At 52.9% G+C, this 13,438-nt stretch overlaps 6 protein-coding genes across 6 annotated transcripts; 4 read left to right on the forward strand and 2 right to left on the reverse strand.

Moving 5' to 3' along the window:
- Window positions 1–903: 903 nt before the first annotated feature.
- On the forward strand, window positions 904–2,885 carry hsp70 (molecular chaperone Hsp70; the record flags this gene model as incomplete). Its single annotated transcript, XM_001209480.1, has 2 exons — window positions 904–2,696; window positions 2,762–2,885. The coding sequence occupies 2 exons, from the start codon at window positions 904–906 to the stop codon at window positions 2,883–2,885; spliced, it is 1,917 nt and encodes a 638-aa protein (XP_001209480.1).
- Window positions 2,886–3,769: 884 nt separating this feature from the next.
- hem13 (coproporphyrinogen oxidase) lies at window positions 3,770–5,133 on the reverse strand (the record flags this gene model as incomplete). The annotated part of the gene is made up of 2 exons (XM_001209481.1): window positions 3,770–4,873; window positions 4,927–5,133. 2 exons carry the CDS (start codon window positions 5,131–5,133, stop codon window positions 3,770–3,772), a joined length of 1,311 nt encoding a protein of 436 aa, XP_001209481.1.
- A 905-nt stretch (window positions 5,134–6,038) lies between these two features.
- ATEG_10180 (autophagy-related protein 8) lies at window positions 6,039–6,557 on the forward strand (the record flags this gene model as incomplete). The annotated part of the gene is made up of 3 exons (XM_001209482.1): window positions 6,039–6,128; window positions 6,237–6,469; window positions 6,524–6,557. The coding sequence occupies 3 exons, from the start codon at window positions 6,039–6,041 to the stop codon at window positions 6,555–6,557; spliced, it is 357 nt and encodes a 118-aa protein (XP_001209482.1).
- A 620-nt stretch (window positions 6,558–7,177) lies between these two features.
- Window positions 7,178–8,436, forward strand: ATEG_10181 (putative mitochondrial GTP/GDP transporter Ggc1; the record flags this gene model as incomplete). Its single annotated transcript, XM_001209483.1, has 6 exons — window positions 7,178–7,265; window positions 7,319–7,356; window positions 7,510–7,623; window positions 7,684–7,817; window positions 7,873–8,050; window positions 8,101–8,436. 6 exons carry the CDS (start codon window positions 7,178–7,180, stop codon window positions 8,434–8,436), a joined length of 888 nt encoding a protein of 295 aa, XP_001209483.1.
- An 831-nt stretch (window positions 8,437–9,267) lies between these two features.
- Window positions 9,268–10,413, forward strand: ATEG_10182 (uncharacterized protein; the record flags this gene model as incomplete). Its single annotated transcript, XM_001209484.1, has 5 exons — window positions 9,268–9,375; window positions 9,432–9,462; window positions 9,615–9,684; window positions 10,029–10,114; window positions 10,382–10,413. The coding sequence occupies 5 exons, from the start codon at window positions 9,268–9,270 to the stop codon at window positions 10,411–10,413; spliced, it is 327 nt and encodes a 108-aa protein (XP_001209484.1).
- Window positions 10,414–10,938: 525 nt separating this feature from the next.
- Window positions 10,939–13,108, reverse strand: ATEG_10183 (FAD-binding oxidoreductase; the record flags this gene model as incomplete). Its single annotated transcript, XM_001209485.1, has 5 exons — window positions 10,939–11,190; window positions 11,253–11,936; window positions 11,976–12,147; window positions 12,283–12,701; window positions 12,884–13,108. The coding sequence occupies 5 exons, from the start codon at window positions 13,106–13,108 to the stop codon at window positions 10,939–10,941; spliced, it is 1,752 nt and encodes a 583-aa protein (XP_001209485.1).
- Window positions 13,109–13,438: the final 330 nt, after the last annotated feature.

Consider the following 13,438-nt stretch of genomic DNA (forward strand, 5'->3'; position numbering starts at 1 on the left):
GAGTGCATGAGAACGATCTGGATGCTATTCCATCATTATTAAGGAATATTAGGCGGTATTATTCTCCAATGATCCTGACAATAACGACTGATATTATTCCCGAAGTCTGGCCACCATGACGACTTCATCCACTCAGGACCGATGATGTAGTTGATTCCTGCATGACTCTGATCCGACCAGGCCACTGGGTACACCCATGGAACCCTAGGGAATCACCGTCATGATGAAAGCGAAGAGTCTAGCATTCCCTGCCAATAGTGACCTGTCTGTAGAAGATACTACCTTGCCTACTATCCACCTTAATGCAAGTAATAGGGCACAAATCAGGCCAAATCAAGCAAAGAAAGAAGAAGAATAGTAAGAAAATAGATGAAAGAAATTCTCTATTACGTCATCGCCTCCCCCGCCGAATCTGCCAGACCCCACGACGAACAACATGATGAGCGCCCATCAGGCCATTGTACAGCATATCCAACAGAGTCAAGCGAGCAGAGCCCTCCAGAACAGGAGCGAACCCCCGTGAAGGCGATTGAACGCACCAGACCACCCCCGAACACGCACGAAACACCCACCAGACCCTCCGGAAGGCGATCGAAGCGGATGGACGGGGATGGAAGCTGAGGGCTGCTAGAAGCTTCGCTGGAGCACCACCTCACCGCCCCCCACTATATCAATCCAAGCTCTCGCTTCCCCTCTCTCCTTCCTTCCCACGAAAATTTTTCCCACATCAATTCACTCTACTCTTCTACTCTTCTCATCATCTCTGCTAGCTTTATCTTCCTTCCTCTCCGCTAGACAGACCTACCTCTTTCCTGTACTATATCCTTTCATCCTCCTACATCCTCCTACTCTATACCCCTCCCGTTACGAATTCTCTTCTTTCCTCCTTAACGATCTTTCACAATGGCTCCCGCTGTCGGTATTGATTTGGGTACTACCTACTCCTGTGTCGGTATCTTCCGTGATGACCGCATTGAAATCATCGCCAACGACCAGGGTAACCGCACCACTCCCTCCTTCGTGGCCTTCACCGACACCGAGCGTCTCATCGGTGATGCCGCCAAGAACCAGGTCGCCATGAACCCTCACAACACTGTCTTCGACGCCAAGCGTCTGATCGGTCGTCGTTTTGATGATGCCGAGGTGCAGGCTGATATGAAGCACTGGCCCTTCAAGGTCGAGAAGGACTCGGCCGGCAAGCCCGTCATCAAGGTGGAGTTCAAGGGTGAGGAGAAGACCTTCACTCCCGAGGAGATCTCCTCCATGGTCCTTACCAAGATGCGTGAGACCGCCGAGTCTTACCTCGGTGGCACCGTCAACAACGCTGTCATCACTGTCCCCGCCTACTTCAACGACTCCCAGCGTCAGGCTACCAAGGATGCCGGTCTCATCGCCGGTCTGAACGTCCTCCGTATCATCAACGAGCCTACTGCCGCCGCTATTGCCTACGGTCTCGACAAGAAGGGCGAGGGCGAGCGCAACGTCCTCATCTTCGATCTGGGTGGTGGTACCTTCGATGTCTCCCTCCTGACCATTGAGGAGGGTATCTTCGAGGTCAAGGCCACTGCTGGTGACACCCACCTGGGTGGTGAGGACTTTGACAACCGCCTCGTCAACCACTTCGTCAACGAGTTCAAGCGCAAGCACAAGAAGGACCTGACCACCAACGCTCGTGCTCTCCGTCGTCTCCGCACCGCTTGCGAGCGTGCCAAGCGCACCCTCTCTTCCGCTGCCCAGACCTCCATTGAGATCGACTCTCTCTTCGAGGGTATCGACTTCTACACCTCCATCACCCGTGCCCGTTTCGAGGAACTCTGCCAGGACCTCTTCCGTGGCACCATGGAGCCCGTTGAGCGTGTCCTCCGCGACGCCAAGATCGACAAGTCCTCCGTCCACGAGATCGTCCTGGTCGGTGGTTCCACTCGTATCCCCAAGATCCAGCGTCTCGTCTCCGACTTCTTCAACAAGGACCCCAACAAGTCCATCAACCCCGATGAGGCCGTCGCCTACGGTGCTGCCGTCCAGGCCGCCATTCTCTCCGGTGACACTTCCTCCAAGTCCACCAACGAGATCCTGCTGCTCGACGTTGCCCCTCTGTCCCTGGGTATCGAGACCGCTGGTGGTGTCATGACCGCCCTCATCAAGCGCAACACCACCATCCCCACCAAGAAGTCCGAGACCTTCTCCACCTACTCCGACAACCAGCCCGGTGTGCTGATCCAGGTGTACGAGGGTGAGCGTGCCCGCACCAAGGACAACAACCTGCTCGGCAAGTTCGAGCTCACTGGCATTCCCCCGGCGCCCCGTGGTGTGCCTCAGATCGAGGTCACCTTCGATGTTGATGCCAACGGTATCATGAACGTCTCCGCTGTCGAGAAGGGCACCGGTAAGACCAACAAGATCACCATCACCAACGACAAGGGCCGTCTCTCCAAGGAGGAGATCGAGCGCATGCTTGCCGAGGCCGAGAAGTTCAAGGCCGAGGATGAGGCCGAGGCTGCTCGTATCCAGGCCAAGAACGGTCTGGAGTCCTACGCCTACTCCCTCAAGAACACCATCAACGAGGGCAAGCTCACCATCAGCGACGATGACAAGAGCAAGGTCACCTCCAAGGTCGACGAGGTCATCAGCTGGCTCGACAACAACCAGACCGCCACCAAGGAGGAGTACGAGTCTCAGCAGAAGGAGCTTGAGGGGTATGTTCTTCCTCATTCTTAACCCGTCTTACCCTTCTTGAATACGACGCTAACTTTGACTACAGTGTTGCCAACCCCATCATCTCCGCCGCCTACGGCGCTGCTGGCGGTGCTCCCGGTGGTGCCGCCCCCGGTGGCTCCACCCGCACCGCTGACGAGGTCGAGGAGCGCCCCGAGGAGCTTGACTAAATGTCTTGAGTCCACCTTGTTCCTTTCTTTCTTCCGGCACCTTATGTGGTTCGCGTCGGCGACTAGCACTAATGGGTTTCGTTCTTCTTGTGTTCTGTTTTAATTTCATGTTTTTTAACGAAATGATGGGATCCTTTTCTTTGTTCATGGCTGCATAGATTCGAGATTTCGATGCATGATGATCTGCAACGCAGAGTTTGGGAGGGAAAAGTTCCTCACAATTCAATTTCTACTTAATTCGTTCTGTTTGTAAACACCGTAGTCTTTTGAAATGCTCATAAAGTGTCCTTGTAATTCAACTCCATACTCCATAGAATACACTGCACCATCCATCCTTATCTGGGGATGAAGTAGAGGTTATAATCCTGCAAAGTCCCCCGCCCACCACCGTTGCAACCGCCGCCCCCCAACCTGCACAATCTCGCCCATCCCAATCTCAGCGCTTCTCTCGGGAAATTTCTCGCGCTGCTCGCGACGGATCCGGAGGAAGGCGGCCGATAGCCCGATCGAGACCGCGAAGAGGGGGTCGCCGAGTCTGCAACAGTTAGTTCGGTCCTGGGGGTGGAGTTGGTGGGTGTAGATGGAGGGGCTGGATGGGTTGGACGAGAGGACGTACTTGGATATAAGGTACACGGCCATATCTGAGACTGCGAGGGTTGTTAACAGGGTGAGGAGAGACTGGTGGAGGAGTTGAATGAGAGCTTGGAGGTGTCGGGGTTGGACTGGTGATGTGTCACGTGATATAGAATTACTCAAGGTATTTGGGTGGGAGTTGAGTCTACATCGAAGGAAGAGTCTGTAGCGCAGTAGGTGTCATGATGCTGCCATGTATTCAATTGTACAATATTATTACATTTACAACGTTAACTTTTGAACGTAGATGGCTACACCCATTGTCTCGGGTGCCGCAGCACATCCATCAGTTCCCGCTCGGGCTTCTTCTCGTCGCCCAGCTCTTCCTCCTCGGCGGACGCTTCCGTCCGGGTACCCGACACGGGGTCCATGTAGGCCCAGCTAGCGGTGCGCGGCAGACTCATGAGGATACTCTCGACGCGGGCGTTCGGGGTGCGCAGACCGAAGCTAGTGCCGCGGTCGTAGACGAGGTTAAACTCGACGTAGCGGCCGCGGCGCAGCTGCTGCCACTCCTTCTGGGCGGGGGTGAAGGGCATGTCCTTGCGGCGCTCGATGATGGGCACGTAGGAGGGGAGGAAGGAGGCGAGGCCGTCGGAGACAAACGAAAAGAGGGTCTCTTGGGGGTTCTGCGAGGAGGTGGCGGAGGACTCGAGGAAGGAGGCGTCGAGGTCGTCGAAGAAGATGCCGCCGACGCCGCGGGCCTCGCGGCGGTGGGGCAGGTAGAAGTACTTGTCGCACCAGGCCTTGAACTTGGGGTAGTAGGTGGCGTCGTGGCGGTCGCAGGCGTCCTTGATGGTCTGGTGGAAGTGCTTGACGTCCTCGGGGAAGAGGTAGCAGGGGGTCAGGTCGGTGCCGCCGCCGAACCACCAGTTCTTGTCGCCGTGGATGGGGTCCTTGGGGTCGGAGGTCTCGAAGTAGCGGTAGTTGAGGTGGACGGTGGGGGCCATGGGGTTGTGCGGGTGCAGGACGAGGGAGAGGCCGGCGGCGAAGAAGCTGAGCGAGTCGACGTCGGCGCCAACGAAGGACTTGTGGTCAGCGCGCATCTTCTCGATCGCGGGGCGCGGCAGCTCGCCGTAGACGATGGAGACGTTGACGCCGGCCTTTTCGAAGACGTTGCCGTCCTGGAGCACGCACGAGATGCCGCCGCCGCCGTTGGGCCGCGTCCATGTGTCTGTCTGGAACTGCTTGCCGTCGATCCGGCTCAGCTCCTCCACGATCTTCTGCTGGTGGTCCTTGATCAGCTTCTCCATGCGGAGGCGCATCGGCGACGTCTCGCTGATGGTCGCCTGCTGCTTCAGCGTTTCATCGAGCTCCACGATCGACGGGGAGTCGAGTTCCGTTACTTCCTCGGTCATCTGTGCGGGCTTGTTTAGAATGTTGTTGGTATGGGAGAAGCTGGTCGCGTTACCATGGAGTAGATCAGGGCGCTGATGAATGGGATGCCAATTGCGAGCCGCAGGTAGGGTCGCCAGACGGTGAAGGGCTTGGGTTCAGGGGAGGCTTTCTCCGAGGCGAATCTGCGCAGCGGTGGTTGAATATGGCGCGGGGTGCGACACGTCCGTGAGAATTGGCCGAGGGACCTCCGAAGAGGCATCGTGGGCCGGGCGAACGCCATGGTTATAAAGAATTGGTGGGCTGATCAGTACACGATCAGACGGTGGGAGTTTCCGGCGTCGCTTGAGCGGAGACAGTCAGTACTCCGGCGGTAAGAAAGAAATTGAACTGGTGGGTGTCGTGGAGGCAAATCGTATGGGGCCACCCGCGGTGTCAGGACATCCGGATGAAGATAAATCGATATGGTCGATGCCTCGGACGGTTCGGTTTGCGCTGTTTGCTCGTGCTGATGTAAGCAGCACTGGATCCGGAGTTTGCTTGGTTTGCAAGTGCATTCACTGCCTACTTCACACCAGACTCATACTTACTCTGTACATCTCGACAGACGGACTGAATCATATTATCTACAATGAGTCAGAAGAGTCTGGCTTATTTGGTCTGAAAACCACCGCAAACTAGGCCTATCAAACCCGTTAGTAGATAGATCATAGACTAGGTGCGGATCCAAGTGGAGGCGAGGCTATCGTGCTTTGGATCTACAGACCAGGCAGAACGGCAGCGCATCAGCCGATATGTCCACTCCGTCATAAGAATCCAGTGACTAAGTCGAAGATAGCAAGAATGTCTTCAAGTGACTGACTACATACTGCTTATACAAGTGAACAAAGGCCACCTGATTGATGACTCACGTGCAAGCGCTCTCACCGCCTCCGTCCCCGTGATCCGCCCCGGTGGTGCCTTATCATGACGCGGGGCCCTTTTGTCATCATCATCTCTCCTCCTCTCCTCTCCTCTCCACCCCATCATCTCTCCTCAACAAACTACCCAGGTACTTATCCCTTTCATCCTTCAGTTCTTCTTGTATGAACTATCAGTCACTGATCACTCAACTCTGTATCTAATAGCTTATCACCGCCTACTTATTCATCCCTATCAGCCAGTCCACACCGCCCGAACCCCATCACCATGCGATCCAAGTTCAAGGACGAGCACCCCTTCGAGAAGCGCAAGGCTGAGGCCGAGCGGATCCGTCAGAAATACGCCGACCGCATCCCGGTACGTCTGAATAAATCTGAATGACCTTCTCTACGAGACGCTGGCCATATCGATAGAGCCCGAACGGCTCACCGCTTGTTCACCCCGCTAACCTTCTGTCTTCCATAGGTCATCTGCGAAAAGGTCGAAAAGTCAGATATTGCGACTATCGACAAGAAGAAATATCTCGTCCCTGCGGATCTCACAGTCGGCCAGTTCGTCTATGTCATCCGCAAGCGTATTAAGCTGTCTCCCGAGAAGGCGATCTTCATCTTCGTCGACGAAGTGCTACCGCCCACCGCTGCTCTGATGAGCAGCATCTACGAGGAGCACAAGGATGAAGATGGTTTCCTATACATTACGTATGTCTCTTCTATTATTTATCAGTGGATAAGAATCACTACTAACGACCCCAGGTACTCTGGCGAGAATACGTTCGGTGATTGTTAAGCCCTGGTCGGCCGTTCCTTCAGATTAATGTAACCGCCCTCGCCGTCAAGATGTCGTTTCTTTTGGATTCCGGTTGCGCATGGACCAGTCTCGATCGGTCCTGCGGAGGCAAAGGACGGGCTAGACCTTGCGGTGGAGGCACTCATGTGTGTAGGCGTTCATTCGGGTGTTTCAACTTTGCTTTTGACTGTAGTTTGAATGAATGGAACCAGTGATTTCCAGACTATCATTCGTTACCATACAGTAGTAGGTACCTGGGTACCTTAACCTACCCCAACCTATCGCTATCGTAGGGACGCTTATCGATGGAGCGCTTATGTCAGCTCGGCCTCCGATGTAGGGCCCCAATCGGGATTAGTGAACCCGGACTTTTGTCGTTGCCTTTTCGATCCTCCCATCCATCTCCTTTCCTTTTCGCTTCTCTTCTCGCCCGGTGTTTGTTCGTCTTGATCTTCTCGGTCCCTTGGGTTTGTCGGCGTGCGTCTTCTTGTCGGTGTATTCCCCGTCTCTCTCCAGTGACGATTGTTCCTTTCCGATTCCCGCTTGTCGGAGTCTCGTGAGAAAAAAATCTCCCGCAGAACCGTCCGTTGTGCGCAAACAGCAAACTACAAAAAACCACAATGTCTCCCGCTCTTGCTCCGGCCGGCGCTGGTGCCGCCTCGAAGGATGTGAAGAAGGAATCCGCCACTGCCCGTCTTTTGGGTTCTGGTATGTCTCAGGCCTCGGTTTCAGGGTCTCGCATCCGCTAAGATAAACTTCAGGTACCGCTGGAATTGCGGAGTTGATGGTCTTCCATCCTGTATGATCCCTCATCCTCGACTGACCCATCTTCGACCCTCGCTGACTCTATTTCAAGGTTGATACCACCGCGAAGCGACTGATGAGCAACCAATCTCGCGTATGACACACTGGTCCCATCCCATGCTTCTCACCGACTCACACTCAATTGCAGATCACCTCTGCCGAAGTCTTCAACCAGGTCGTCTTCAAGGAGTACGCCACTGCTTCCGTTGGCCGCAAGTTCACCTCGCTCTTCCCTGGTCTCGGATATGCCGCTGGTTACAAGGTGCGTGAAATGGATTCCTGGGGACTTGCGCGCGGGTGACTCACAATCCCTCTCCGTTAGGTCCTCCAACGTATCTACAAGTACGGTGGCCAGCCTTTTGTCCGTGATTACCTGGCTAAGCACCACGGTGCCGACTTTGACAATGCCTTCGGCAAGGGAACCGGCAAGGCCATCATGCACGCCACTGCTGGAAGGTTCGTCCACTGCCTCGGCTCCTCAGTCACCATCAGATTGGCTGACATTGAACAGTTTGATCGGTATTGGTGAAATCGTTCTCCTCCCCCTGGATGTCCTGAAGATCAAGCGTCAGACGAACCCCGAGGCTTTCCGTGGCCGTGGCCTCTTCAAGATTATTTCCGATGAGGGTATGGGACTTTACCGCGGCGCTGGCTGGACTGCTGCCCGTAATGCCCCTGGATCTTTCGCTGTATGTATCCCCCCGATTCCGTTTCATTCTATATGATCTAACAAACATAGCTCTTTGGTGGTTCCGCTTTTGCCAAGGAGTACATCTATGGCCTGAAGGACTACAACAAGGCCAGCTGGGGCCAGAACTTCGTTGCCTCCATCTGCGGTGCCAGTGCTTCTCTGATTGTTTCGGCTCCCCTGGACGTGATCAAGACCCGTATCCAGAACCGCAACTTCGAGAACCCCGAGTCGGGCTTCCGCATCGTCGCCAACATGCTCAAGAACGAGGGCCCGACCAGCTTCTTCAAGGGTCTCACGCCCAAGCTACTGATGACCGGACCCAAGCTTGTTTTCAGCTTCTGGCTGGCTCAGACGTTGATTCCTGCGTTCGGCCAGGTCGTATAAAAGAATGGAAATTCAAACGGCAACAACCAAAAGACGTCATTTATAATAGCAAGCTTTGTTTGGGGTTGCGTTCTGTTATTATTTCTGTTGGATTCCGGTGCCATGATAGAAGTTTCTGCTGGGCTGGGCCATTGTATTATTCATAGACGAGACTTTACGGGTTAGGATTAGGAAAGAAATGACTCCTCTTAATAATGCTGGCAGCGGTCCATGGACTAGCATACCAGAGGTATATGGTGTGCATAGTCGAGTCTATCAAACTTACCTAGTCCGCACACCGTTGGGCCAGTGTGCCGTAAGACGAGCATTCCGCAGCTACCGATCCAGTAGATACATGGACACATGGATCTAACCTGATGGCAACGCCTCGGTCTTAGTTGACATGACTGCCGACTACCAGCCGAAACCGCCACATTGTCATGCAGAAACTCCTTTGCATCCTGACGAAGCCACTGCCTCTGACAACAGGTGGAATTGTCCATGCCAAGAATGAAGTTGATCCGGATGATTCTCAGTTGTGACATCTATGGACCGGCTAATATAAGGATGAGACATCTAACCAGGGTCCTTCAGCCAAAGCTCGTATCACGGTGGAAGTGGCATTGTTATTGGTCTCTGCGAGTTCCGTGTCGACACAGGAATGTGTGGCGATCAAGGAGGTAATACGAGACGTGAAGCTTATAAACTCGAACCCCTTCCGCTGTTCTCAGCATCGAGTGCCACTGTCTCTTGTTCTATCCCTAAGTTCTATACCTCAGGTATATATATTCTATACTCTTGGGCTACATCTAATGTCATGCTGACTATAATATTAGTCTTATATACCTCAAAATGAAGACCTATACTACCCTGATCATGGTCCTGGCCTGTCTGTCCGCGACTGCGCTGGGCCAGCTCCGCTGCAAGACGGAGGCCGATTGCCCGGATGATGCGCCGGTTGTGAGTATCCCTCGTGCTTCGGGCACTGGTGCTTTGGCTGATAGATGAACGACTAGTGCTGTGGAATCTCGCCCAGCTACAAGTACTGTCTGCCTGAGGGGACTGTTTGCTGAGCGGGCTTGCGATGCGAGTTGTTCTGGGTTGTCTCTGCAGGCGTAGGTAGTGGTTGATGTATCCCAGGTGAGATTAGGAAGGATATTCGGCTGAATGATTGCTAGCCTTGTTGTATGTTTCTTCAGACTTTGAGTCTCGTGCCTTGGTCCAACCTGTACTCTGCATGGATCCTTCATGGATCCCTGGGCAGCATAGGTACCTTCATGTCACCTTCCTAGGCAACTCTGAGCTCTCTATATGATTCCTAAGTAAGAAGATCATAGCAAATACGACCATAGGGTGTGGAGAACAGGGCTTCCCGTCCGCTCAGCTATATAAAACCAGATGAATAGAAACACTAATATATTTATCTAAATATTTTCTACTATTTAGAATTTTCGACGAGCTAAGTTTTCTATTACTCTAATTTATACCTGGAAAATAAGCATTATCTTATAGAGTGTACAGTAGACTCATTACGGGGTCACGGGTGACTTTTAGAGGCGAAGTACTCGAATCGATGGCTTCTGACCTTAAAGGATAACTCTCTAACATGGCAGGAGCGCACAGATTTTCAAACTTTCCCTGCAGGAGCTGCAGGAGCTTTATCTCGCGCGGACGCGAGAGTATTATCATTATAACAATAGTAAGTGCATTAATCGGCCACCCCAAGCAATCGACAGCCGATGAAAACCCCACGCTAGCCTCCGCATGGCGACATAGACGGATGCGGAGATGGTGGCATCCATGGCTGATTTTGCCGACGGCTGTCTGTCGCTGAGGAGCAGGACAGCGCATGTACTTAGGGAAAAGTACTTGATTTCTCCCTAGGCAGATTAGGGCTGTCTCAATTGAGAAGATTGCAGCATTCCAGCCATGATCTCATGTTGGATATGCGATGATTGATAACTAGTTATACGTGACTGCAACAATATTTTCTGGTGAGCTACTTACTCCTACGTCTTTTTTTGCCATTGCTTTTCGTTTCTTTTAAAGCATAGGCACTGTAGCTGATTCAGACGCTGTCGTAAAGGATACCTCTCCGCGCAATAAAAATCTATTTGTTGACCAGGAAGCTCTCCTAGGGAAACTAGGACGAAAAATACTGTTAATACATAGCGGTGAAAGGTACAAGTCAAACCACAGCATATCCAACTATCTCGTACATCTCCGGTGTCGTCGGGCGCAGTCCGCTTCGAGCCAACTAATCAATCTTCCAAGTTAAGCCAACTCAATAGTGCGGCAAAGGGATGTCACAATCCACTAGATAGTACGACAAAGGGTACTGTTCACTTCGGTCCACGCTTCACTGCCCACACAGTGAAGACACCAGAAAAGCCCAGCTGGATCATATTTCTGTTTGATCGCGTGAAGCCGTGGGTAATTCGGTCCCCAGAAAGACCATTGCCAGTCAGGTTCGTTCGCGTTTGCCTGTCGATGAAATTAGAATCCGAAACGAAGCTCGAAAAGCTAAAGGTTACGGAACGGGCTTACTTCATTGAAATAAGCACCTGTGTCGGGCGCCAGCTGCCGCAAAGCATATCCCCTCTTGTAAGTCATATCATAAACCGCCTTCGCTGCCAGATCATCAGGCAGAGTGTCGTCCCAGCTTTGACCTGTGATGACATGGACGATTGCCTCCCTCCAAGCTGGGTTCAAGCCATTGTCAACTGGCTTTTTGCTACCAGTCAAGGTACCAGAGATGGATGGATTAGTGACCCCCTTTGTCGGTCTGTTAGCCCACGTAGACATACGTGAATGGTATGAGACAAAAGAATACATACTGGTAAGTCTGAGCTTGGGGCTGCGATGGCCTCAAGTGCCCTCGCTAGCAACTCAGCATCGTGCACCGCTCGCTCTGGAATGAATCGGCTTGTCCTCGTGTCGTGCATTTTCCCCGTGCTTCCGAACAATGGCACGGTTTTTACGAAGTCATACCACGATGGCTTCCACATCCTGCTCATTTTGAATGTAGCGGTCGCGTTCGCAGTCTTGAGTATCTCCAGAAGAGGCTTTAGAATTGCTTCGGACGTAACGTTCGGGGTGTTGTACTCGAACAATGAAAGACTGAATGCCATCGGAGCACCGCCCATGGTATAATAGCCGTGCAGGCCTGCGTTTTGCAACCGGGGGAAATCACCATGCAGCCGTGCAAGTAGTCTGTACCAATCTTTGGAGGAAGTGCCGTTCTTGGCCAAGATGTCTAACCCGGTCATTGCAAACGAGGGCATCTTGTACGCATTGACAGTCAGACTGGTGATGACGCCGAAGGTGCCTCCGCCGCCACCACGAATAGCCCAGAAAATATCCTCATTCTGACAAGCATTGGCAGTCAGAATATCACCATTTGCCGTGACGATGACAGCTTCGATAACGTTATCGGCACCCATTCCGTACACACCGGTCGCTAGGCCGTGACCTCCACCAGTAGCCCAGCCGACGACTCCAACATCCTGCAAAGACTTAGCCTGACGCCGTCAGATCCGATACAAGACCACCACACATACATTGTTTTCCCCACCAACAGACATGGCGTCGTGCTCGGCCATTGCTGCGTACAATTCACCGTCTTGCACACCAGCCCCCAGCGTAGCTGCCATGTGCGTCATGTTGCTCGGACAAGACTGCGGCGTGAACGTTTCGTGGTACTGTATGTCCTTCATATGATGGGTCCAAATCCTGCGCATGTTAAAAATGCCTCTTCCAGTTGAAAGGTTGGTGGTACATACGAGAGGCTCCCGGCATTGAAACTAAACTCCGAATTGTTTAGTAAATCCCTATACTCCGATGAAAGGGGCTGGCATCAACATATACCTTCTTCTACCGTTGTGCCCGGTGTTCTTGATGTTCATTCGAAGATTCCACTTTTTGGCGAACCGTACCCCGGCCTGCACGTCTTCCGCACTGGTTGCATTGATGATGTATGGAGGGTAAGCCCCCAGACTGCAGCCTTGCTTTCCCGCATTCGAATTCCCCGAGACGCTGGTTCCATTGGCATAGATGGGGCTGCAGGAATTGTCCAAGGAGGGGTCGCCGACGCTGGCCGGATCCGCCGAATGGAAAGGCCAGGTAGTCCAGTTGGAGAGAACAGATTGGCAAGTTTCCGGGTTGTAAGCCGGTTCTGCGGGATAGCATACCGACGCCACGGGAACTGTCTTTATCAGACGACCCGAGACAGTCTTGTTGAGTGAAGCCCACGCAGAATCCGAAGGCCAGCATGGCATGTCAGGGGTCTGGACCTGTCAGACAAGTATGGAAAGCAAAGATGGAGGGTACGAACACATTTGCAGGCATTATTTGCACCAAGTCCGTTGCGGACTAGGAATGCTAGAGCTACACCAAGGACGAGTTTCATGGTGCAAGGACACGCTTGACGTTTATGTGCGTTACGTTTGAAGAGGTCGGCAGCTCATACCGCCTTTATATATGTTGGCGGAATCCGTCTGCCTGGAGGAGGGCTGGATATCACATATTGCGGACGCTCCTGAACACTCGGATAGTATGGGGAGTAATGGACAGTCGAGTCACTCAATTGGAGCCCGTACTTGTATATCAGACCCGCCTGTAGATCACTACTAGGTAAGTTTGAAGCTCCGCTAATGGACCCTTTGGAACGTGCGCCACTGAGCCTACATGCCATATTGTGTTACTGGTAGCTACGTTGTCGTATTCGTATAGCATGCTAGTATAGGTAGGGTATAGGTAGGTTCTCCACACTTCGGATGTATCCCGGGGCTCCACTGGGGGGCGTATGTTCATCCATGGTAGTGGATCGTTTGTCGCCGTACGTATTACCCAATTAAGCAACTCTGGCGTATTCGTGTACAGCATAAAGCCCTCCATACGCTTCACTCACACCTAAAGGACTATATCTAGGAGTAGTTGAGCGGGAACCGCCCACTCCATGTACATCATCCATGTTCTGGGGTGAAACTTCTACTATTCTGGCGTGTTGGTCTGCCGCGCCCGT

This window comes from Aspergillus terreus, genomic scaffold, assembly GCF_000149615.1.
Source record: "Aspergillus terreus NIH2624 scaffold_16 genomic scaffold, whole genome shotgun sequence".
Taxonomy (NCBI): domain Eukaryota; kingdom Fungi; phylum Ascomycota; class Eurotiomycetes; order Eurotiales; family Aspergillaceae; genus Aspergillus; species Aspergillus terreus.